General features: G+C 24.3%; 1 protein-coding gene across 22 annotated transcripts in view; it reads right to left on the bottom strand.

The window, feature by feature from the left end:
* LOC122852684 (plasma membrane calcium-transporting ATPase 3) overlaps positions 1-27,996 on the bottom strand; it is a 68,903-nt gene that overhangs the window by 25,314 nt on the left and 15,593 nt on the right. For 10 of the 22 annotated variants that reach the window (XR_006373845.1, XR_006373850.1, XR_006373844.1 and 7 more), the window contains exons 2-12: positions 22,611-22,774; positions 7,841-8,124; positions 7,538-7,744; positions 7,230-7,456; positions 7,013-7,148; positions 6,792-6,926; positions 5,779-5,814; positions 4,304-4,692; positions 2,655-4,185; positions 2,386-2,594; positions 2,073-2,224 (exon numbers count right to left, since the gene is read on the bottom strand). Coding sequence is in view for 14 of the 22 variants with exons in the window: in XM_044152617.1 (XP_044008552.1) it covers positions 2,073-2,224; positions 2,386-2,594; positions 2,655-4,185; positions 4,304-4,692; positions 5,779-5,814; positions 6,792-6,926; positions 7,013-7,148; positions 7,230-7,456; positions 7,538-7,744; positions 7,841-7,997 (3,179 nt within the window). In the remaining 8 variants the exon portion in view is untranslated. Of the gene's footprint in view, positions 1-2,072; positions 2,225-2,385; positions 2,595-2,654; positions 4,186-4,303; positions 4,693-5,778; positions 5,815-6,791; positions 6,927-7,012; positions 7,149-7,229; positions 7,457-7,537; positions 7,745-7,840; positions 8,125-8,949; positions 9,028-11,150; positions 11,364-12,654; positions 13,608-22,610; positions 22,775-27,996 lie in introns of those variants that run through there. The other 12 variants (XR_006373847.1, XR_006373851.1, XM_044152615.1 and 9 more) reach the window with 7 other exon arrangements.

Genomic DNA, 27,996 nt, shown 5'->3' with positions numbered 1-27,996 from the left:
CTGAGTTAGTATTTTTTTTGGGGATGGCATTTGATTTATTACATGTTGCTAGCAACTTCTACTGAAAAAAAAATAAATTATTAAATAATAAATAAGCATTAATTATTAACTTGTCATCATTGAAATGATATTTTTTTTTATCCAGTCAATGATTATCAATTAGAAAAAAAGATTTATAAAACTACCCATCACCGTATTTTAATTATTATTAATTAACGATTAGTTTTTTTAATAAGAATTTTCCTAAGTACTTGTCGTTTGATTTATTAATTATACATATATTATTTTTTCCACATTTTTCAATTGAGAAATAGCCAATTTGAGAAGAAAATAAAAAGAAAAATCATGGATCATTAAGGATTAATTGAGGGGAAGATTAAGTTAGAAGAGGAAAATTAAAAGACACTGGTCAATGTCTTGTCTTGTCAATATATTCATTATCGATAAATTCAACAAGTTATGAACACACATTAAATCAATAATGTTGACTCATTCAGTACAATGATTTCGATTGTAAAAAAAAAAAGAAAAAAAAATTGTCATTAATAATACGGTAGCAGTTACACTCCAACATTTTGTTAATTTCCTCGGAAGATCGAGTATCATATTTATTGTCTCGCTAATACATACATAAAAGATTAATCTCTTGAAGAAACATTAATATTTTTTGTTTAAATAAAAAAAAAAAAATAACCACGAGTAGGGGTGAAAAATAATGATTATAAAATGATAATAAATTGTTTCTCATACGTAAAAAATAGGGGAAAATAAATTGAAAAAAATAAATAATAATAACAAAAATAATAGAAATCGCACGAGACAAGGGTAAAGTTAACTTTGTTTCAAATCAATAAATGAGATTCACCATGATTGTGCCTTTTTTTTTCTATTTTTTAAATTCAATAACGCGCACGTTTGATGCCTCAAAACATTCAGTTTTCACTTGGAAAGCATCACGATTATTCAATAAAACAAATAACTGCATTTTTTTTTTTTTTTTTTTTTTTGCATACAGATTTATATATGTATGTATATTTAATCTTGTTTTATTATATTTATTATTTTTTTTACTTTTTTTTGCCGCATTATATACTTGTTCTAGTTCGATTGTGCGGTTCAGAATACTGACATGACGTGACGTCAGTATTTAAAAAAAAATATACAAACAAGTACGTAGTATATATGAATTTTATTTTTATTATTATTATATCAATTTTCTTTTCTTTTTTTATTTTTCGTTTGAATGGATGTATACATGCAACATTCAGTGTTAACTAAAACGTTCAGGCACCAAAGGAATGGAATGAAAAAGTAAAAAAAAAAAAGGGAAATTGAGGGTGATTTGAAAAATGGAGCTCATATATTTTATGCTGATGCTTTTAGGTTTTATATTTATGTGTGTATCTCAAGATAACGTAAAGAAGAAGGGGATTTACATGAATTTATTTTTATCATCATCAGAATAAAATAGCTGGGCTCCAATTTAACACAAAATTTATATAAGGAATAGAAATATTGTGAAAACAGACCAAGGAATGACAAGACAGTCCTAAATTGTCACTAAAAAAAAACCCAATTTTTTTTTTTATAAATATATTACTTTGGGAAAATGATTAGTTAGCGTGGTTTTAAGATAAATCTATCATGCATTAGGCCTATATTTATTTATTTTTTCTACTACGAGGTACTAAAAGAGGGAAATACGAAAGCTATGAGTGACTAATTTTCATATTTCGACACATTAACAAACAGTTTAAATACTTTTATTTATTATTTTTATCATTACTTATTTATTTTACCATCAATCAATGCTCATTAATGATTTATTGATTTTAAAAAAAATACCAGTAACTACTGATGAAATGAAAAATAAATAAATAAAAATAATAAACTGTAAAAATTTTCCTGAAATAAATCATTAGAAAAGTTTCGAAAAAAAAAAAACCAATATGCTGATTTGGCAAAATGATTACGAATAAAAAAAAATATGTACGCATCAATATGTATTTCTAATGATAACAATCAACATACTATGGGGATTATAATTATAGTAATAAAATAAATTTACTTACGAAAGTATTTTGGGAATACTTCTCGTTGGAAAAGTTGTAACAATTTGTCCCCACAGCAATGTACCAACTCCAAAGAAGATACACCATAACCATTGTTCTACACTCAATGGTGCTGTGCTGAATGCCATTCCACCAAATTGAATGATGACAACCTTAATGAAATAAATTAAATATTAAATTAAATGATAATATATGATATAATTAATTATTGACTGATAGTTATTAGTTGAATAACTGTTGAATATAAATAAAATTTAAATTATCAAGAAAACAAATCAAATGAAAATAAATATAAATAAAAAAAATGTCTTACTTGTGATAAGCATGTTCCAATCCAAATTGTATAGAAGATAGGATTTGTGAATACTCCCTGGAAGACATTACGTTGACCATGAATTTTACGGGCATTCAATTCGTTAAACATAGTCATCATAACGAATGTATTGAATATTATTGTAAAATGTTGATTTGGTATTTTTGATGTTGATTTAACACCAGTTGGGATATCAAGAAATTTGTCACCTAATAAATAATGTAAATTAATAAAAATAAAAATATAATATTATAAAATATAAAACTTACCAACAAAAAGAAGACCAAAAATAACAGTCAATTGATATACTGCTTGACCAAGTATATTTTTCATCATTGTCCTTGATATAAGTGGTTTCGTACGTCCATGTGGTTTACGTAATAATAAATCAGGTGTTGGTAATTCAGTTGCTAATGCAAGTGATGCTAATGTATCCATAATTAAATTAACCCACAACATTTGTACAGCTTTTAATGGTGAATCTTGTATAATACATGCACCAAAAAATGCAACAATAACAGCAACAACATTAACTGTCAATTGAAATTGTAAAAATTTGGCAATACTATCATAAACATTTCTTCCCCACATAACAGCCTTGACAATTGATGAAAAATTATCATCAGTTAATATTATATCGGAAGCTTCTTTTGCAACATCAGTACCAGCAATACCCATTGCAAAACCAACATCAGCCTTTTTTAATGCTGGACCATCATTTGTACCATCACCAGTAACAGCAACAACTTCACGACTTGCTGTTACATTACTATCAATCATACCTTTAACAAGTGTATATTTATCTGTTGGTGATGAACGTGCAAGTACACGTAATTTTGGCCATACTTTATCAAGTAAATGTTGTTGTACTTCACCATTAGCATCTCTAACACGTCTATTAAATTCTTTACCCTCAAGAATAAGAAATTCATCATTTGGTTTTAATATACCACATTTAACAGCAATTGAACGTGCTGTATTAATATTATCACCAGTAACCATACGTACTGTTATACCAGCTTTTTGACATTTACGTATTGCATCTGGTACTTCTGGTCTAACTGGATCTTCAATACCAACAATACCAAGACATGTTAAATTAGCAACAATATTTTCTTCATCATCCCAATTTGGTTCACCATCACAATGTACTTGATTTATTTCAGCTTTACCTGGTACAAAATCACGATATGCTATTGATATTGTACGTAAACCATCACATGCCATTGGTTCAATAACATTTTTAACTAAACGATCTTGCATATCACGTGTAAATTTTTCCAAATGTCCATCACGTCCATAAATAAATGCACATCTTTTCATTATTATTTCAGATGCACCTTTTGTAAATAATCTATAACCACCACCTTGTTTTGGTATAACTGTTGACATACTTTTACGTACACTGTTAAATGTATAAACACGTGTAAATGTTTCTTCAGGTATATCATCTCTTATTGTTTGATAATTTTGGCCAAATGCCAATACAAGTCCAAGTAAGGCACATTCAGTTTTATTACCAACTTGCATTGGTAATTCAGATGGATCTTGTCCTGGCATTATTCTCGATGTATATGATGAATTAACAGATATTGCCTGAATTAATAAGTTTCCAATATTATTTGGTACATCAGAGAATGGTGGTACTGTTTTACTTAATTTTTCACATAAATATGTTTGTACAACAGTCATACGATTTGTTGTTAATGTGCCTGTTTTATCAGAACAAATTGCTGTTGCATTACCCATTGTTTCACAAGCATCCAAATGTCGTACTAAATTGTTATCTTTCATCATTTTCTATAGATTTTAAAAAAAAAAAAAAAACATAAATATAAAACAATAATAATTAATAAAAAATATACCTATATTTATCTATACATTTATATGAAAAATAACTCAAGTAATTTATATTAACCTTGACTGAATAAGCAAGTGACAGAGTAACAGCTAGAGGAAGACCTTCTGGTACAGCAACAACAAGCACTGTTACACCAATAATGAAGAACTTAACAAAATCATTGACATAAACTGGATCGAATTGTTTTTTTTCCAATACAAATGTTTTTATAACAAAATGTACAATTAAAACAATAACTGTTAAAAATGCTATCATTGAACCAGCATAGCCAATTTGTATTGCAAGTTTTGTTAATTTTGCTTGTAATACACTTTTTTCTTTTTTTTCATCACTATGTCCACCACCACCACCACCACCTTCAGATTGTCCACGATGATTATCCGTAAATTCATGTTGTACACCACTTCCTCCATGACTGTTGCTTGTTATTTCACCAGCTTCTTCACCTTTTTTTGGTTTATTCATTTTTTTTTTTTTTAATTTAACACACAAAAAAAAATAAATATTTGTTTTTGTTTATCATCATTATTATTAAAACTAGATAAAATCATTTTTAATTACAATATTTTTTATTTTTTTTAAACTTTCATTTATGAAAAAAAAAAATATTGTAATTGAATGATTTTATTAAAAGAAATAAATAAAATATAAAAAAAAAAAATTTATGAGGAAAATTATTAATTGAAAAAAAAAAGAAAATAAAGAAACTTAAAGTAATAATTTTATAGTTATTTTAGCTTATAATTAAATTAATTTTTGTATAAAAAGAAAAATATTATTAGACAAATAATGTTAGATATGATATTTAATTTTTTAAATCAACTAAAACATGGCATCATCTATGAGCAAACAGGAATTCAATCAGATGCATATTAGGAATTTGATTAATTTTTTTTTTTTAAATCTATATAAAATGGGGTAAAATTTTATCAATGTTATTGTGCAAAGAAAAAAAGAAAAACAAGAAACCACTAATTATGACTTATGAATTACATTCAATGGCAAGTAAAATATTTATAAAATTAAAAAGAGTTGGGCAAGGAGAAATGGATTGTTGCAATAAATTAATAATAATGTAATAATGTGAATAAATGAATTTGCCATACATGTGTGGTTTTATAATAAATTGGTTTTGTTTGACTATTAATTAAATAAATTGTATTTCAATAAATTGATGGTCATTTAATGACCTAGACATACTACATTGAAGAGACAATTTTTATTTATTTTTTCATCACGTAAGAAGCTAATAAGCTTGTCATTGATTATTTATTTATTTTTTCTAATATAACCGTATAAAAGAAAGTTGATTGAAAAATAAATATACTATGCCCATATTATTATTCAGGTGAAAGAAAGAATAAACCAAACTGGTTTTTGAAATTGTAAATAAAATAAAATATATAGAAAAAAAAAAAATATAATAATTAAAATAGAAAATTATTTTTCCTCATATTATTTAAAGAGTCAAAAAGAAGAAATAATTATTATTATTTGAAAAAAAATATATAAAAAAAATTTTATTCAATCACCTGATAGAGATTTCTTCTTCCTCTGCTTTTTAGCCTCTAGACAATAAAAACACATGCAAAAAAAATCAATTAGCGACGTTGTTTTGAATTAATTGTTTCCAACGTTTTGTTATATATTTTTTCATATTTTGTTTCATTTACAACATTGCATGTTGTTATGTAAAATTTATATTTAAAAATTAATTTAGCAAAATTTAATATAGCTTAACAAAAAACCAATATTTATAGAATGATTAATTTTGATTAACAGCCTAGAAGATAATTAAATTGTCCGATTAAGTTATTGTAAAGTAAAAAAAAAAAAAAAGCTATAATTAATATCAACGAGTATCTTCTAAACTGTTTTGAAATTTTAATCAAATGAAAGACTTCATGTTGATATATTTTTTGTCAAAAAAAAAATTAGAATAATAATTTTTGTCACAATGATTTTTGTATAAAATAATAAAAATAATGTTTGTGCAAATATATAAAAACATAATGTGTCTAAATATATAAAATAATAATTGTATTGACTGGAATTAATCAAGGAAATTAAAGGAAAATCATTCAATTTTGTCTTCCAGATTTAAATAAACAATTTATAAAAATTGGTGAAATTAGACAAACAGGCAATGATCTATTATATAATTATTTCTCAAAAAAATTCACGTGATATTGTTGAAAAAAAAAAAAATAATAAACAAAAACTCTAGTTATAATAAATCATGCGACAATTGTTGTAATAATCAAACAATTTGTGAGTCAATTATTAAATATTTTTCAAATAAAAAAAAAAACATCCATGCAACCATTAATAAAATGTATGTTTCTTCAATAAAATGATTTATAAAAATCATATTATAAATAAATTAACTAGCAATATTGCTCACTGAGAATAAAAAACGCTTATAAATTTTTATATAATTATGAAAAAATTGGATTCAATTATTTTCAGTGAGTAGTAAATAAATATCATCAAACCTGATAAAAATAATAAAAAATTTACCTGTCAATAAAGTCTTATTACATACCTTTTTTCATTTTTTTAATTTCCTGTTCTTGTTGATCAACAGCAGCACCCAATAAAGTGAAAATAATACCAGCTTGTGAATTAACACCAACAGCAGCAACTAACATTTTTCCAGAGCCTTCCATCACATGAGTACCTAAATAATATCATAAATATCATTAGTCAAATACATATTGAATAAAAAAATCATTATGCAATTAAAAGTAATAATAATAAACATACCAGATAACACCATGGGATCAAAAGCTTCTCCTTTTTTGACATGATCTGATTCACCAGTCAAACTGGATTCATCAACCTTGAGATCGTTACTCTGTATGAGAATACCATCTGCTGGCAACAAGTCACCATATTTGACCTGTAAAAATATAACAATTATATTTTAAAAAACATGTACTATATAAAAACAATATATTATTAATTTCAATTAATTATATACCTGACAAATATCACCAACAACAATATCAGATACAGATATTTGTTTAACTTCTCCTTGTCGAATAACTGAAAATTTATGTTCTCCTTCTATCCTATTTTGAAGACCACGAAATTGTCTTTCTTTTGAATAATCATTGAATGCTGTTACTAATACAACAACAATAACAGAAACTAAAATAGCAAGACCCTCAATCCAGCCATATTTTGTTTCATCTTCATCCAAATGAGCTAAATTAAAAATAAATACATATTTAGCTAGTTCAATCATTTAAAAATATTATTGTAAAACATATCAACAACATAACATACCACCACTTTCATTATGTTCACTTGCTGGAGGTTTATAAAGACTAAGACCTAATGAAACAACAGCTGCAATTATAAGAATGATTAAAGTAACATCTTGTATAGCTTCCCACACTAATTGTACAAATGTTTTTGGTGGTTTTGGAGGTATTGAATTTGATCCAAATGTTTCACGCCTGTGTTCCATATCCGCTGATGACCCACTGAGGCCTAAAATATTTATAAATCATTTTATTTAATGTTCATTAATGTTGTGATGAATAGTTGCTTATAGATCTATTAAATAAATTTTTAAAAAAGCCTTACCATCACTGGGTGAGGTATATAATTTTTTACATATTTCCTGTACACCACCATAGCCCTGAATTTTACCAACACCTTCACGACCACGATGTTCCATAAGCTCTCGAAGTTGTTTTAAGGTGATGCCATATTGGGCAGGCCGCCCATCTATCGTCGCCATCTCCTTTCGTTTTTTTTAAATTCTAATTGCACCAAGTCAATATGAATTTTATTTTATTTTTTTTAAACTTCAATTAATGCCCAATTTAGGCACTCCTTTGAGCTCCAAAAGGTCAGAGTTCCACCAGCTATAAACAAACAAATACAATTATTAATATTTTAAATAATAAAAATCATGATAATTTATCATCAAATTATTATTTGATTTTCTTGTTAATAAATATTTTCTAGGTCAATATTCTAACGTTTAACAAACCGGCATAACCGTTATCAAATTTATATATCTCTCTGTGTCTGCGTGGTCATTTACAGGTTATGTATACTTTGAAAAATATAAAAATTAAAAAAAAAATAAACTTTCAATGAATTGAAAAATTAACAACAATTGTCAATTTAACTATACAATAATTCTATCTAATCAATACCTACAAAAATATATTTAATAATCAAAAAATAATAATCATCATCACCAAATATGAATGACAAAAAATTAAAAATAAAAAAAAATATACACTCAAGTGATTCATAAACGGTTCAACGCTCAGATAATTATTCACACCCTTGTCAATAATAACAATAATAATAATAACAACACATAAATATAACGGTCATATCTATTATTGTTTACCTCAAGTGAAAGTCTAAAATAATAATAACAATTGTTTCAAAATAAATAATAACAATAATCAAAATCAAGTTTATAAATTTAGAAAAAAAAAAGAAAATGTTTAAATAATAAATGATGAATCACACAAGTAAATAAAATGATATTTTTGCATGTGTTTTTTTTTTTTTTACCGGCAATTTGATAATTCAAGTTCGCAATCACACACAATTATACAATTTATTTGTATATTAACACACATATGCGATGAACTATAATATATCTGATTTATAATTAAATTAATTTAATAAATCTTTTTATTATTTAGTTTTTTTTTTTTAATACATACACGTAATGGCCTGTCTCTCCTTGTTTTTTTTTTATTTATGTGCAGGTATTTATTCATGCGACAACAACGACAAATCCAATGAAACTACACACAAAAACCCTCCTCACCCCGAGTGTCCCTTTCTCCTACATTGACGCTAACACCAACACGCATGACCTATCTCTATTGCCATCTGGTTGAGCGGGGAAGAACTACAAATACGTCACTGGGTCAAGAGACATTACTCCAAAGAAATGGACGAAAAAAATATATTTAATATATTTATTTTTTTTATGATTGTTTTTTTTATTTTAAGATCAAAAAATCATGAAAAGAGTCATCAGGTTAGTCATTTATGATTTATTATTATCTGGTGATAAATTTTTTTTGAAAATTTTAAATTTTTTTATATTTTACATGGCTTCATTAACGAAAATATATATTTATTTGTCATTTTTGTTGTTTCTATTTTTAGATAAAATAAAAATGATTAATAACATACGTCAAACTAGCCAGTTATGACTAACATTATCAATAGATAAATTTCAAAAAAAAAACTTGATTATTTTATCATGTACGTTGTGTTCTTTTTTTTTAGATTAGATAGTTTTGGTTTTTTTTTTTTTTTTGAATGATTAATATCTTTTACATTTGAAAATAAGGTTTAAATAATTAATAGAAAATAATAAATAAATAAAATGTAAATTTAGGAATTGAATAATAAATTTGTAACCGAAATTTATTGTTTAAATACTTAATATTTTTATTAATATTATTTGATTATTATTATTTATTTAAACAAAAGTTTTATTGTTGTTTTAATTCATAAATTTAATTATTGTCAATAAAATATTGTTGTTTGTTTTTCGATATAATAAAATTATAGAATATTTTGATGGTTAATATTTTTTTAAATTATTAATAAATTTATAGAGTTAAAAAAACTCTTTATATTGTTGGTAAATGTTTTTTTTTTAATTCCAGATTCGTGGTAACACACTGATAAAATTCTCGAGTTTGATGAAATTGCTGGGGTGTTATAGCCGGGTATAAAACCGGTGACCCTGGGCCACAATTGGATGACGTTTGCTTGACTCGAATAAATAGCAATTACAATGCTTAAAATATATATATATTTATAAGAATAATAATAGAGTTAATATTAATTTAAAAAAATAATATCTTCCCACGAGAGACATTAAAATAATTACCTTCAATTTTAGCGTTTCCACAATGAGAATTTTATTTATTAAAATAATTTTCAACACTTGACAATAATATTTTTTGACTACTAGAATTTCGTTTAGTTGGAGTGGAAATAGAAAGGGCACACTGAAGAAAAAAAATGACAGGAAAAAAAAAAAAAAGGAAAAATTATTGGATAAATTGGAGAAGGAGAACTGATGACTACAACAGAAGTGTGACGCACGAAGCAAATACCATCATATCGACTCTGAAATCATTTTAAATCTAATAATAATAATAAAAAAAAAAAAAACCTCACCTAAACATATATGAAAAAAAAAAAAATAGATATACATCAAATCAATAAAAAAAAAAAAATTTTTATAAATAATCTATGAATTTAAAAATTTAAATGTAATTTATTTAATTTGAGAGTTTATTGATATTTAGAAATTAAATCACGTGTAATAGAAACTATTTTGCATCGATATGTATTTAATGATTATATAGTGTTGAAGAAGGAGGAGGAAGAGAAGGCAGGCGAGGGAAAACTATCTTTCCGGAGATCAATCTCCCTTGCTCCCACTCACCCACCCACCCACCTGTCAATTTTTATTTAACTCCTTGTTCATCATTATTGTTACACTCTTGAATGTACATAACTCAAAAAATAATGACTAATGAGTCTTTAATTTTTATACCCACTACACAACAATTTTAAATGCACGCAAAATAACTGAAAATAATTATATGATTTGTATAGATACACAACTACATTTACATATTATAATTATTATTAAACTTTTAATTTAACATTGAAAAATATTTATATTTATAAATAATGATAGAATATCAATAATAATTTGATAATAAAATTAGACAAATATTTATAGGGGTTAAAGGATTGTGAATCTATTGCTAAGATGGACAGCATTGTTACTAAATTAAGCATGATTTTGATGGGCCTCTAAATGATACCTCATAAGTGGTCACAAGATTTACACGATATAATCACTGATGTCATGTATGTCATATACCTCATTGGCTCTTTTCCTCAGCTCTATCACTATTCCCCTTTTCACCCATCTCTTATCAACCCACAAAACATGTCTCAAACGTTGTCGAGGTTTGCCGTGTTCACCCTGATATATCAACCAACATTGAAATTAATTACCTCTATAAATTTATTCAACCAACAAGATAAAAAATTATCAATCAGTATATGTTTATACGTCAATAAGTATACACAAAGCTACTATTATTATAATGCAATTATTATTTTACTTAGTATTCATATTGGTATTTGTATATAAAATTAAATATTACATGTTTATAAAATTTAAATAATAAAATACAAAGTGTGTGTGTGCATATGCAAGGCCATCGATTAATTACTATGAATCATCTTATAAATGTCATAATAAAACAATCATTTATATTTTTAAATATTAATAATAACAAAGTTGTTTTATGTATATTTTAATTAATTAATATTGATTATCGTATATTGTAAGTTGAAATATTTATATTTATTTATGGATAAATGATTTTTTAAATAATTAGAAAATTTAGTATTCAAAAAATGTGGATATAAGACATTTACTGAGTGTTTCAAGTGAGTGATGAAAAGTATCGTCATGCAAAAAAATTTTATGTTATAATAAAAAATCAACATTATAATAATGTGTAGGACGAGAAGTTGGCAAGACAGTGATGCACATAGTGAAAAATATAACACGTCATCTCTTCCTCTTTTCGTATAAATTTGTTTTTTTTTTTTTTTCACTGACAAAAACGGGGAGATACACACGTCATCGTCATTATTATCATATGTACCACGAGGTCTGGTGTATGTCGTGGTGACTGGCTCATCAAGCAATCCTAAAATATCGCTTTATATTTTAGAAAAAAGCTTTAGCCCAGGCAAACGTGAAATCCATGAATACTTGTTAGATAGAAAAAATTATAAATTACAAAAACAATAAATATAAATTAAATTTTTATATGAAAATATTTTATAATAAATAAAAAATTTAATAATTTTTCATTAGTATTTTTAAAGTAACTTTTTTTAAAAATTTATTTGTAAAAAAAAAATAGAATTGTGTAATTTATTTAACGAGGTAAAATAATAATTACATTGTAGGTAAAATGTAAAAAAATTGTATGTTATATATGAGGATGTAAAGCATCATGTACGTGTCAAATTATTCGTTGCTAAAAAGTATATATATACTGCCTGACACTGATGTTTTGTTACACTCCGAAAATAATATATTTTTTTTTTATCATCAAATTTCTAACGTCTTTCAAATGTCTCTGATGATTCTATTTTTACTCCCGGAACTTTTGCTCTCGCTGTGAGTTGTTTAAAATGAGACAACCCTCCTCTTTCTAATCTCCCTCCTCGAATAATATTCTCACCGTCGCCAGCTATTTTTTTTTCTTACAATAAATATTTTACATATTGTAAAAAAAAAAAGGATACTTCCTATATGTAGTAAATTTTAAATAGTAAATAAATAAATTATATAAACACACCAATTTTTTATGTTTCCACCCGTGTCGTATCTTTTTCTCTTCTTTCGCCGCCAATTCCACCTCGCCGGTTTCACCCACTTCCACCCTCCGTTTTTCCTCGTCTTAACTTTCACGTTTTGTATCGTGATCGAAGCATTTAGTGTAAGATCACTTAATTTTATTATATTAATGAAGTAAATTTTTTTTTAACAATGATAAATAAACCAACAAATTTAAAAACACAATAACCACTTTTTACATAATGTTAATTAACTATTATTTTTTTATCTAGTTTTTACTAATAAACAAATTTCAATTTAATTTCATTTTCACTACAAGTAAATAATATTTTTAATAACTACATAAAACATAATTTATTTTTTTTTTTTGAGGTGCCCAGATTTTTATATTTCACTAATGCTTGTCCACTTTTTTTTTTTTTTTTTTAATTTCAACACAATTTTTAATTACTTAATAAATATAGTTACACTTTATTAAAATAATAAATCATTGATAACAATTTAAAATCAAGTAAAATAGGAGGAAAAAAAAAAAAAAAATTAAAACTTAAGTTTACCACTGTGGCCCACTTTTATTATATTATTTTTTTAATTTTTTTTTTTTTTTAACACATCACACACTAGTTTTTACAAACTATACGTAAAATCATTTTTTACTATTGCTTAATTTTTTGAATCCACTTTAATTTATTAATAACAATATATTTTGATCTTTTAATTTGTATATGCATTTTTTATAAGTTATATTTTTATAACACTTAAAATTTAATTAATTAATCATTTTGAATAATGTATATTTATTGATTTCTTTTTTTTTTTTTTAGTTTTTTTATTTTTATATTCGGTTGCTCGAAAGGGGGTGGTAGATGATGGTTGCTTCCTTGGATAATTTTATAACATAAAATATATATATATATAAAATGATGTTTATTTCACTACGGCCTGAGTAGGACTGGCATTACGTTTGAGCGCCTGCCAGGAAGGCCAGGGCTCAAACGCATGCGCTTCAATATCGCCCTTGTACTACCCTTTTTGAAGCTTTCGCAGCTTTCGTCTTTCCCTCCTGACAACCAACCACACCACCCTCTCATTCGTATATCATCCACTTCTATATTTTTATTCTTATTTTACCTCTCTTCTCTCTTTAAATTCTCCTCATTCGCTCACATATTTTCTTATTTTTTTATTATCCACGAGCCATTACTTCACAAGCTACTTGCTCTTCCTGTCTTGCTGATATTGCTCTATACATGCTAAAACCTTTTTTAGCACCATGTTAAAAAAACCAATTAATATTAAGAATTATTATTTTCTTCATCTTTTTTGGTAATTTGCTTGGTTGAGTACTAAATCATCTTGTCAAATCATTTAAAAACTTTATTCATTTAAATACCATTGACGAGTAAAAAAATTCCATTTAACTCTTTTAAATAAATTGAAAAAAATAGTTTTTGTGATTTTAGATAATAATGAAAGTTTAAAAATATTGCACAGTATAAATACACAACGGGGTTTATGTTTATAATGTGCAATGAGACTTGTGTATTAACACATTTGTATCATGAAAACAATAGGTGGTGAAAAGATAAAAAAAATAAGGGTTGACGCCAATACGACGATATAACTCTAGGAGGTGGTAATCACTAACTTTTTATTGTTCATGAATTTCATATAAAATATATATAAAGATATTGGACGTCGTGTGGTTTTATTTCTATTGATTTTAATTTAAATAAAAATAATTAAAGCACAAAAAATTAATAGTGTTAAAATTAATTTATAAATTTTCATAATAAAAACCACTGAGGGAGAAATTTTTCAAGTCTACTTTTATTATATTCAAATCTTTTTTCATTCATTTTATTTTTTTCGTTACGTTATGATTTATTTCTCAAGAGTTTTGCGGCACTTGAAACAATGTATATAAATAACAAAAAAAAAAAAAAATTTAAAAGAAAAGTTTAAGTCAAGTTTAAGTTGATATAACAAGTCCCTAGAGTTTTTATTTCTGTAATGTGCCTTTTGGTCTTTGAAATTACACCTGTTATATAAGATACTTTTAAAATAAATTAATTTTTTTTTCCACATTTATGTATTTTGATTGAAATAGACTTTCATAACTTTTTTATTTTGATTCATCATTCACTTGTGCATTAAAAAATACTAAAGAAAAATATATTACCCCTAATGATAATATTATTACATATTATAAAAATATTCGTTTAATTTTTCTCACACATTCATTAAACCTAATTAGTAAAAGCAAAAAATAAACAAGTAATTTGCCAAAATTATGGCAACAATAGGATGTCAATAAACGTGTGAATTTTTCAGTTATCTCTTATGGAAACTCTGGCTTATTTTGTCATTTACAAACTCCTCACAATTAAAAAAAAAATAATAAAAATTGTATGTTTAAGATAAATGATTTAAGATACGATATAAATTGTGAGCTGTTGTATTTAATATTAATCTATATATATAATAAATAATATATAATGTTGATCAATCATATAAGTAATGTACACAAGAGACTAGAAGCTCGAAGCACCAAACACGACATCATCCTAATCAATCCCAGTCAATCTTCATTATCGTGAAAGCATTATAGATTATATATCTAACGAAGTCTCATAATTAATAGAAATGAGACTTGTATTAAAATTATAATTACAATCCAGAAAATAAGAAGAGGCAGACTTGAGTAAAAGCCACCACAGTGTGTGGTCCTAGATAACCAATTTTGATTGTATAAAGTACAGGGATAAAATATAAAAATAATAAACGTGAAAAAAATTGTCAATAAATACTTTTTGACTTGATTCAAGTATGCGGAAAAAAAAACATTGATCGTGGGCTTATCGTAACCACATAAATTATAGATGACAACTACGTAAGCCAAAAAATCTCACCCTTCAAAAAACTGAGTGGTATAGTAAGCATCGACTTTTATCTCTCTTGATTTCGAGGAGTTTTTTCACCTTGTCCTTCACAAAGTCGTCGTTGTCGATCGGACATCAGATACTATAGATAAACTATTCAAATAGTAATGTTGCTCACATGTATACCCGGCGCATACATTGCAATAATCATTCAATTGATTTTGAATGTGTCGGTGTACTTGATGAAATAGATGCTGTGCAAGATTTACCAATATAAAATTTCATTATACATCTTTGTATTTTATATATATATGATTGTAAAAAATATAAAAAATACCACTGAGAGATGGACTTTTATATATAAAAGCTAACAACTATGCGCACGCGCTTGCAGTTCATTTCGATCGAAAAAAAAAAAACGACAACGACTATGACGATAAATACAAGGACCCGGGAGTTTCGAGTGTCGACCTCTCGAAATCGTTTACAATAAATACTGTGACAAAAAAAAATCAACGAAAATAAATTTCAAGAGTCTAACAGGCAATCAAAATTAGACTCTTCCTGGTTCATTAAAAATTTTATTTGATCATATAAAATTGATGAGTTTTTTTTTTTGTCTCTTTATTATTTAGACATAAATTTTAGTCTTTATATTACTTTACTATTAATTTAAAAATAAATTTTTAAATGTACTATTTATATTTTTTTTAATAATATATATATATATTTTTTTTTTAAATTTATTATTAACTTTTTAAATATAATTTAATATTAATTAACATTAATAATTTATTATTTAGTCATTTTGAACTTTTATTTTGATTGAAAAGAAATAATTTATATATCGAGTTCATCGACTCACAATTTATCGAGTCTCGAGTGTTTTTTTATCGCAAATTTATTTTATAATCGTTCCATTTTTAGATACGTTTTTATTATGCGATTGTATTGATTTAATGGTCGAGTTGAATTGAACTTAAAAATTTTTTTTCTAAATGACGTCTATGTAATCTAAATAATAATCAACTTGATAATCAAGATACATAATTTATTTCCTGTTATTAACTTTGAAATTTTTTACTACCATAATAATTACATATATTTTTTTTATAAATTCTTTAAATAAAATTTCATTTATTATAGTGATGTCATTGTTTCCGTTAATTCAGTAACTTAAAATTGTGACTGAATTGTGTGGGACCAGCATACGAGAACCGTTTTATTTGATCGGGGAATTTCTGGTATCAACTCGCACACTCTAGTTGAACCATTCATTGAAAAAAATAAAAAACCAAACAAGAATGAGACAAGAAAATAAAGAGAGTAGTAAATTTTAGGATTTTTTTATTTGGCTTAAATTAAATAATTAACTCAATTGATTTAAAAATAATCCGATTATATAATTATTATTATAAAATGATTTTAAAAAATAGAGATTAAATATTTTTATGAAAATAAAAAAAAAAAAAAACTAAAATAGTTTTATAAATTTTTAAGCAATATACCTTGAATATTTTTTTATTTATAAAAATAGACTGTGAATAAATGAAATTTGAATACATTATTTTTTCAACGAAAAGCTACAAGCTTTTTTTTTATTTTTTTTTGTATGTGTGATGATGAAAAAAAAAATTTCTTTTGAATGGGGGATCATGGTGAGTTTGATGACACTACTATCACTCATATCATGAATTCCAATATCAAAAGAAATGACAGACAAACCAGACTAGCATATAAATACATCTGTACACAATCCACCTGTACACATCTACAAAAAAATATATAAAAATAAAAAAACATATTCATAAATATTTCATTTCACAGTATCACATAAGATTTATATGTGTACAAAGTGAAAATAAAAATTGTCACTAAAATATACATTTATTTTTTACATATATTTTTATCAACAGTTTTTCTCTTTTTTTATATTTATTTTTATTCTATTGTTTGACTATATTTTTTTTTATCCACATTGGAATAATTCAGCAATTTTATCTGATTTAATGAAAAAAATAAAATAAATAAATATTTTAAATTTTCTACTCAAGAACCTGAGACCAATTACATTTAAATCTTAATTTTTTTTTTTTTTATCTTTTGGCAAATTTACAAATTTTAAATTTTCCAACACCAATTAAAATTAGAATAACAAATATCGATTATTTAAATTAATAAATGAAAAATAAAATTCAATGAAAAAATTTAATAAAAAAAAGAAATAAATATTTATTCAACATATTAATTATTTATTAAAACAAATTTTTATTTTAAAAATTTATTAATTATTTATTTTTTACAAAAAATTTTATTCTATTAATAAAAACAGTTGTCATGTATAATTTATTTATACAAACATTGAACATAATATATCTTGTATTTTTGAAATAATAAAAAAAAATATAGGCAGACATAAAATCAGTGGTTTTATGTGTAATCTATATTTGCCTTTATAAATATATCCTTTCCCACCCCAATATTATCATCCCCCTCTCTTTTTTTCTATCAGTAAAACCCCTGAATTATATTCCTCCCAGTGTTCCCCCCTAAGTTCCGGTCAGTTGAAATTGAAGTGAAGTCGTATGGGCTTTCAACGTATTTGATTGGATCGTATGAACGGAAACTGAATCTGTGGTTCATCATACATATGTCTACAAACCTCATTGTAGACATTAAAATTATTTAATAATATTCCAGATAATAGTTGTATTTTTTTTTTTATTATTTTTGGTATTGTTTTTTTATAATATAATTATAAATATGTGATTGTATTGTTTCTATTTATTTATTTAAATTGTTAAAATAATCAAATGAAAAAAAAAAACGGAAATTCAATTAAAATGTTACATGTCAAGTCGACTTGGCAATATTGATGCATATGTTTTCATTTCTTCTTCTTCTTCTTCTATCGGAAGTTGTTGATTGACAGAATTTATTGTCTCATAGATATACGAAAATTATGTTTCATTTATATTACCAAATTTCAATTTAACCATGTGTCTATTATGCATTTATTAAAAAACAGTTTAACATTTTTAGTATATTTTATTTGCATTTATATATTTTTTTTTATCTTTCATTTATTATCTCGTTAATATTTTTTTTTTTTTCTTGCTGTTTATTTTATCTATTTTAACTGTGTGAATTTTGTGATAGAGAAAAATTAGTTTTCTACAAAGTAGAACGTCATGAGTCAGTAAGAGAAAATTGAGGGCTCTAAAATTTTATTTCATGTATGAAAATTTATTTATCATTTGGACAGTTGACGAGATTATTATCGCTATAAAATATATAAAAATAAAATGTATAGATACTTATTTATTTATTACAAAAACAGTAAAACCATAATAAATAAAAAAATTAATAGATAACAAAAAAATTATCCAACAAATTGACATAAAAACTTACAAAAAAATCTAAAAAAAAATTATAATAGAGCTGATGTATACTTTATGTTTTTTTTTTCAACTCTTTTATATTTATTTAAATATATTTAAAATAATGAAATTTGTAATACAGATGTAGAGAGAGAAGAATGGCGTGGTTCACTTGCGAGAAAAAGTGTCTGGGTGGGTTGGTCGCTTTATCGATCGGCGAATCGTAGGCGCCACGTAGACGATTCGAAGACCTATATCGCAAATCGCCCTCGTGATCGTACATGTATTTCTCATTTTATTATTTATTTATATATATTTTTTGTTTTCTATTCTCTCATCTATTATCTCTATTTTTTTTTTCTAATCTATCTTCATTTATATCCTTGCTATAAATTATTTTAATAACTAAACATTTAAATTTTCCATGTTATATATTTGCTATAAAATTATTTAATTAAATTAATTAAAATTTATTTATTGGTATATCATATACTTAATTATATTAATCAAGTTACACAGTCAACTGTATATTTATGTGTACTATAATATTTATTTTTCTTAAAATTGATAAATAAATTCTTAAAAAATATTTTATCATGCAAAAATTAAATGAAAATCAAGTTTAGCAATTTTTATATAATATTTTTTTATGATATTTTTATTAAACATTAAAAAAACATTTTTAAAGGATAAAAAAAATAATAATTTTCATAAATGTTTACACGTGCCTCGTTTTATATATATATAAATAATGACAATGAGAATTTTCTTCTGGGTTTAACTTATTACATCTGGCGAATTAGACGTGTCTACTTTGGCTACTTGTGCGATTATTATTTGGTATCATCATATATATAATTATGTTATACTGGGAGAGAGGAAAAACTAATTTAAAAATAGAATACACAAACTGCCTTGCTAAATTATCCCACCTTGAAAACTGTTATTCTTTTTGGGTGAATAAATAGTTTACGTACCAAAGTAACTAATACCACAAATTATAACATAAATAAAAAAATATATTACATAGCTTATAACATAAATATAAGTTATTAATTTGGCAAATATTATTATGAACTAATCGTAATTAGTTTTTATATTTTATAAATATTTTTATAATAAAATAAAAATAAAGTTCTTTAATGGAAATTTCAAAAGTTAGTTAATATTTTTTTGTTACTTTTTTTTTCCAAATCTTGCTTTTATTTTTTTGTATAGTAAATGTTTTTAAAAAAAAAAATTTTCTAATGGCTGCTCTGTGGGTGAGCGCCTGGCTGTTAGACTAGTAAACATTATTTGTATGTTTTTTATATATGTATTGGTGGTTGAGAGCTTGCCGAGGCAAATTATTTTTGGCGTCGTTTAAAATCCATCCAACGTTGATTGTGCGTTTAAAGTGAGAATAACGGCGACTTGGGAGTTGATACATTCGAAGCAACGATATATGGCTTGTTCGAGTTGGTAAATTTTTAGTGATGATGTAAATGATCCGGGTCGACGCATTCAAGTTTATTTATACTCTTATCGGCCAAATTTAATTTTTTTTTTATTCAATAATTTTTATAATCAATATGTTTTACAATCAAACAGCTAAAATTTTCATTGTTAAAAAAAATCCTTTCATTGTGAATTTACAGTAATCTCAATTTAGATAAAAAAATATTGATTGTAAAATTAAATAATAAAAATCAAAAAGCATTTCTATTTTTTTATTTTATTTTTATGAAGACTATATGAGATAGAGACAAAACTATCATGAATTTTTTATGATTCTTTAACTTAATTTTATTCAGTCTATCTATTTTGGTGATAATGATTTATTTCCAACAAATAAAACAAATATTTAACTAACTTTATATTTATAAAAAAAAAAAAAAAATTTAGTATCAGGAAATGGGAGTTGAATAAGGTGGACGACAACGGTAAATGTGTTCGGTATTGATCGAATACTGCACCTCGTCATCGCGACCAGTTTTGCCAACCCACTGCGCTTTTTCCCTCTTTTATTTTATTTTTTTATCTTATCTTGATATAACTACCTATCTATTTTGATGACCACAGATATATTAAACAGTATAAGTATATATATAAATCTTATAAACATTAATACAAAAAAGAAAAAAAGAAAAAATACTTTATTTATGTTCTTTTTTTTGATTATAATTTCAATCAAGTTTTGATGATTTGTTAAAAGGTTTTAAAACTTGAACAAAAAGTAAATGAAAATTATATATAAAAAAAAAAAAAAAAAAAAAAAAAATATCTGGAACACAGTGATGTTTGACCTTGAATCATCAGAACAATGAGGTGTTCTGTAACTCGGCCATTACGACAGACTCAGAGTTTCACCAGTTGTGTCGACGAGTGAAATAAAATAAAAAAAAAAATAAAAAAAGAATCTATAAGGGTTGAAATGCCAAAAAGGCAAGCAAAGAAAAAAAAAAAATTAAATTATAAAGATAGCCTGATAAAAAAGAGGAGTAGGACCTACATAGGTTCCAGAAAAATTGGCCAGGTCGATGTGAAACTTTACTTCTCGCCATCATCGATTGCTCTCAGCTTCATGTTTTTTATTTTTTTTTTCAAAAAAGTTTGAAATTATACCTAAGAGATATGCTCCAGGTAAATTTATATATTTTTTTTCAACAGGATATCTTGGTGAACTTGGAGAACAAATTCATGACAATATGCCTCGAGCAAGTATTCATTGGTATTCAAAATAATATTCTTAAAATAAAAAATCAAAAATGATATGCTCACAATCTAAGTTTTTTTTTTTCATTTCAAAGATAAGCTCTCTATTTTAGCAAGTATAGCTTCAGGTAAAAAATACGAGTAAGAAGATAGTCAACTATGCTCACAAAATACTCAATGTTAAATTTTTAATTTTTATTACTTTTAAAAATAATTACACCACCTATTTATATACTCAAAAATTAATTTGATTTATAAATTATTAAAAATATTACAAATTAAATTTTTAATTATATTTATTAATAATGTTTTAAAATAATTTTTAAATTAAATATAAAATGATAACTTTTCACCTTTATAAACTTTGCTTTACTTTATATTATTATTTATCAATAATATTTTATTCATTATTATTTTTATTACTTAATAAAATTGACGATCGAAGTCAAGTTGGAATGTAGGCCGAGTTTATAAATCGAACAAGATGAAAAGAAAATAAATAAAATAAGATAATTATATACAAAAGGGATAGAAAAATATAAATAATATTATTTTGTTTGATTACTCAAGTTTTAGTTGAATGAATCGGTATACTTTTCATCGGCACGTGTTCACGTGATATAATACATGCACTATTATTTTATTCACACATATGTGCATATATGTCAGAGTCAATTTTATAATAATGTTGGTGTATATTTTATGTCCGTAATAATATTGCGCGCAAGCCCAGACAAATGCGTCTATATAAATATTTTTACATGAACTTAATTTTTTTTTTTTTTTTTTGACTTTACAAAGTTGTGTTATAATACTAAATTTATCCCCTCTATTATCTTACCCCCTTCGTTTCTATTTTTTTTTGTTGTGTGTAAAGTTTGTTTATATTTAGGTGACGACTATATTTACTCAACTTGGCATGTCAACTTTAAATTCTTTATTAATTTATGTATAGCTAGATTTTATAATATTGTTCGTATAAAATTACCTACTGTATTTACCTGACAATCGGGAGTTTTAGCTAATGCATATTCTTCAGCTTGCATCCGTTATTTGTAGCGTTTTCAAAATTTTTTTATACAACTTTCATAAAGATTATTGATAATCGTAAATTTTATTTATTATTTTTCCTTCACTTTGCCAAATGACGACTGCCCAATTTTATCTGTAATAAATGTAAGAGAAAAAAAATGATTTTTTAAAAATTATTTTATATATTAATATTAAAAATATATATATAAATTTTATTTAATATATTTTTGCATATAAATAGAAAATCTAAAAAATGTATGTATTTTTTTTTAATACAATGCATAGTTAAATTTAATTTAAAAAAAATATTGTTACGTACCAAGTTGAAAAATTAAAATTTAACTATGAAATAACAAGAAAAAGAAAGAATATGTAAAATCAAAATTAAATAACCAAATAATCATAGAATAATTAAAATAAATCAACTTGGTATTTCACGTTAAAATTAAAAATCCTCTTATTTTGTTATTCCCTACAGGGTAACGGGTTAGAGGGAATGTATGATTGTAGATGTACCTTGATGTAAGAATAATCCGAAACAATTGTTGAGAGCGTGTCAATCTGGATGGTCGCCTGTTGATGTTTGTAGTCTGAATAATCCAAACGGTAAAATAAACTCGAAGCACAGAAAACAACACCCCGGAGAAATGTCACAGTCAATAATTTTTATATAGGATTAGGAAGGTTAAATAACACAGGAAATAATAATTTATCACAAGAATAATTAATTTAAATTCACTCGAAAATGTTATTTATTTAAAACGTAAAAGTTCAATTGATTTTATTTAATTTTATCAGATGTAATTGATTTAATTTTTAATTTTAATTTTTAATTTTTAATTTAGTTTCAATGATTTGAATAGAACGAAAGTTGTCGCAAGAGTGACGCTCCTTAATATTAAAAATAAAATTATTCCCATAAAAATTTAATTATTAGGTAGGATGAAAAGTGGTACCATTTTGAACCAATAAAATACAATGGTTCCCATGGTAGTCAGCATATTCAAATTGTTTAAACAATTTAATAAATAATTATTTAGCAACTTCAACGGATGTGGCGTCTCGCGTTGCAGGTGACTTTGAAAACTGCTTACCAAAATTTGCAAAAGAAAAAAATAATTTGTTTTATAAAAACGCAAAATTTGAATTTAATTCCGTGTGAAAATAAAAAAATAAAAAAAGAAAAATTTTATTGCTTGCTCTGCATCTATTGAATTTATTAAATTATTATTTATTATTGATTATTAATTGAAAATATACCAAGACGTAACAATTCCCCCCCAAAAAAGGTCGTTGTCTGTCTGCAAAACGACAGCAGCGAATAAAAAAAAAGAAAAATTTATCAATCGTTGTTACATTTCGTTTACTTAAAATTATAAATATTAAATCCCCAAAAAAAAATTAAATTAATCCAAAAAAAAAATTTTCTACTTCCTATTCGAGACCTCTTACGGACGATCGACGGCTAGAATTACTCCGTGCGAGTCGAGCGTGACCTACTTTTTATTTTATTCAAGTTTCATTTCCGTGTGATATTGTTGAGCTTTCATTCTTTTATCTTACCTTGAAAATTATTTAATATTAAATTTATTATTATTTTTTTTTGTTTATTGTTTAAAAGAAGTATTGTTTTTATCTTTAATTATTGAGAATTTATTGATTATTAATATTTTTCTTATCTAAGGTTTTTCAGCGATGTAGAATGAATTTTATTGTTATTTTTTTTTGATTTTTTTTTTGTTATATTGATTATTATTATTATTTTTTTTGATTTTTATTTTCATTTCAAATTGAATTATTTATTGGTGTATCAGCCGCCCACACGGAATTAATTAACCACCGACGCGTGCGTGAAAAATCCCTTACAAATTTTGAAGCTAAAAATTTTTATTATTATAATATTTCTGTTTGTTTTTTTTTTGTATTTTTTTGTAAATTTTTATATCATTGTTTTTTATTATTTTTTTTTATGTTTTGTTTACTTTTTTGTTTATAATTTTTAATTAATATTATTTATTAAAATATTGTATTTTTGATTAATTATCGAATATTCCCCTTTTTATAATATTGAAAATTGTAATTAAAAATTCAAAGTGAAATTTAATAATTTTGTTTTTGTTTTTACGAGTTTTTATTGTATTTTTTTTTGTATTCTTTTCTTAAAAAATTTTGTAAGATTTTATAAAATTTCATAATTTCTTTGTAAAATTTTACTATTCTTTTTAGTAAATTTTCATATATTTTTTTTTGCAGTAAACTTTATTTATTTTGTAGTAAATGTAATGTTAAAATTAGATTTAATTTAATATTGTTAATATTTTCAAAAAGTAAAAAAATATTTATTCAATTTCCCCATACTAAGTTCAAAAATTAACTAATTTTCCCATAAAAAAAAATTTATATTATTTAAAATAAACAGTTAAAAAATGTAAAAGATAAAAAAAAAATTTATAAAATATAACTTATTTTATTCCTCTTCTTCGATGTACTCCACGATGTCCTTGCATTGTAATCTGTTGCCTCTGCTTGTATTGTCTCTCCTCTCCCCTCAATTTCTTTTCTCATGCATGTTGATCACTTGATATTGCTTTCTTCTTTCACTGCTCTCTCTTTTTAATTTTCTGACAGCTACCATTTACTTCAATGCAATATTGCGGCGTTGCCATTTATAACACAATAAAATCTTCCGGTCCCCATGAACTGCACTTTATTTATTTATTTTAGGATTAAGGGAAATCAGGATCAGGATTGTTACCCTTTAATTTTTTATATATTTATTTATTTTCCAAAAAAAAAATTTTATTATTAGATTTGAGTTTATAAAAATAGTATTCGATTTTAATCCATTTTATTTTTATCACCGTTATTAAAACAAATTTGTTATTAAAAAAAAATTTATTTATACTTTTGTTTCTGATTTTAGTATTTCCCAATAAAAAAAAAATATATTTTATATGTGTGTATGTATTTGTTTTTGTGTAAAAAAAAAATTTATCAATTCATATATATATATAAAATTTTATTTTTCAATTTTATTAGGAATAATTATTTCGATTATTAGTAATTTTTTTGTTTATAAATTTTTTTGTAATTATTTTTTTTATTTTCTTTATATTTTTTTTATCTATATTTCTTTCGTGTATTAATTATTAGCAATTTTTCCTTCAACAAATTTTTACCAGGTTTATAATATTTTAGATTCGATTTTAATCTCGCCCTATCCGGTCTACGATCCCCCTTAAATTTTTCTACAATATTAATTTCTGATTTACCTTTGTCAATTACTTTATTTTTAAACTTCATTATATCTGACTTTAATTTTTCATCATATGTTTTCATTAGGTCATCTTGGGACTCATTCGCTTTAATATCTAATTTCTTCAGACTCATATTATTTTTTATTTTATTCTTTTTATTATTTTCATTAATTTTATTTAAATCAATTTCATTTAACACATCATCGGTTTTTCCATACGGTTTAATTATTACACTCAATATTATTATTATCTTCGCAATTTATTTTTTATCATTAACTTCAAAATTATTTTATCATTATTAAACTTTTTTATCAACGTAATCATTATTAACATTTTTCTCGATTTTATTCGCGTGTACGCATATATTTTTATTATTTTTGACAGTAACTTCGTCATTTATTTCATTATTACTTAGACAACTAGTTTCATTATTTTTCGACACAAAATCGTCATTAAAATTATCATCAATAAAATCTTTGTCAATATCAGACTCATTATTATATTCATCATTTAGATCATCATTATTTTTATTATCACTTAAATTATTAAACAAAAATATTTCGTCATTATCGCGGAAAATCTTTGTTTGATTACGTTCATTATTAGTTTCTTCAATAAATTTAATTTCTTCGTTAACTTCTTTTGCAATAGTAATATTTATTCTTCGCGTAGCAATATTTAAATCTTTATTTTCATTTAATTCAGTATTATTATTATTATTCGATGAGTCTTCCGATATAGATATTTCATCCATAAAATTTACTCTTTTTATTTCATTAATATTATTATTTTCTTTATTATCAAGTTTAGTATTAAATTTTACTTTTTCAGTTCGCACGATAGGTTCATAATAACTATCAACAGTATCTTTCGACGTTGATGGAATTGGATTAATTATATTATTATTATTTTCAAATTTATTTAATTTATTTTCAGTTTCAGTAATAGAATTATATATTTCATTTACGTCTGATTTTAAAATTAATTTGACTGTATTATTTGATCTGATTGAGGTATTGGCCATTTTTGTTTTCCTCCCTCTAGGTCCACCGGCCCATCCCCGTTTTTTTGAGCTTGGCGTTCAAGACATTTTCTCTGAGCATTTTGTAATTTAAAACAATGATTCATATCATGATTTGGTCTTTGGCAAAAACCACAAACTAAATTATTATTTGTTTTATTATAATCTTTTTCATCTTGATTAATATCATATGACATAAAGCCATTATCATTATAAACATTTTTATTTAAATTTTTATTATCAATTGAATCATTTATTGGCGCATAAGAATTATTAAAATTATAAAAATCATAATTATCATTGTAGGAATTTTGTAAATAATCATTTGTTGAATTTTCATATGAATTATAGTATGAATTATTATTATTATTATTATTATTATTGTTCTCGACTGGATTCGAACCAAAGATCTCGGGTAAATTTACATTTGAATTTTTTTGCGTATTTAAATTAATATTTTGACTTAAAACGATGGGTTCGTTTACTTCATAATTACTAAAATTGTTATTAAAATTATTATTATTATTTTTTGAAAAATTATTATGGTATCTTTGATTTGAAAAATTACACGAAAAATTATTATTTGATTCAACGACTACTTCCGACGGGTTCTCGATTTTATTTGCTTGCACGGTTTTAATTTCTTTTAATTTTCTAAGCTTTAAACTGTCAATATATTCATTATAAACTTTTTTAGTAACTTTCCACACTTTCAAAATATCTGTAGTGTCTATATTTTTACATTCAACTCTCAAACATACCGCAGGCAATAACCCTTTAATAAATTGACGTATACTTTTTTCCTCAATTTTAGATTTACTCATTGTTCCAAAACCATCATTGTTACCCTCATTACAATCAATTAAATCATTATATAATTTTAGTACTCTACTTCCATACTCATCCACATTCTCATTGTCATTCATTAATACGATAGATAATTCATTCCAAACTGACTCAAAACTTTTTCCCGTGTATGTAACTGTACGGAGCAATCTTTCTAGCTCGTCAAGAGATGAAAATTCTGTGTTAGCAATTAGACTGATTTTAGGATCTGTAATTTTATTTTTGATAGAA

The sequence above is a fragment of the Aphidius gifuensis genome, linkage group LG3 (genome assembly GCF_014905175.1).
Source record: "Aphidius gifuensis isolate YNYX2018 linkage group LG3, ASM1490517v1, whole genome shotgun sequence".
In the NCBI taxonomy this organism is placed as follows: domain Eukaryota; kingdom Metazoa; phylum Arthropoda; class Insecta; order Hymenoptera; family Braconidae; genus Aphidius; species Aphidius gifuensis.
This window is presented reverse-complemented; position numbering and strand designations above follow the sequence as displayed.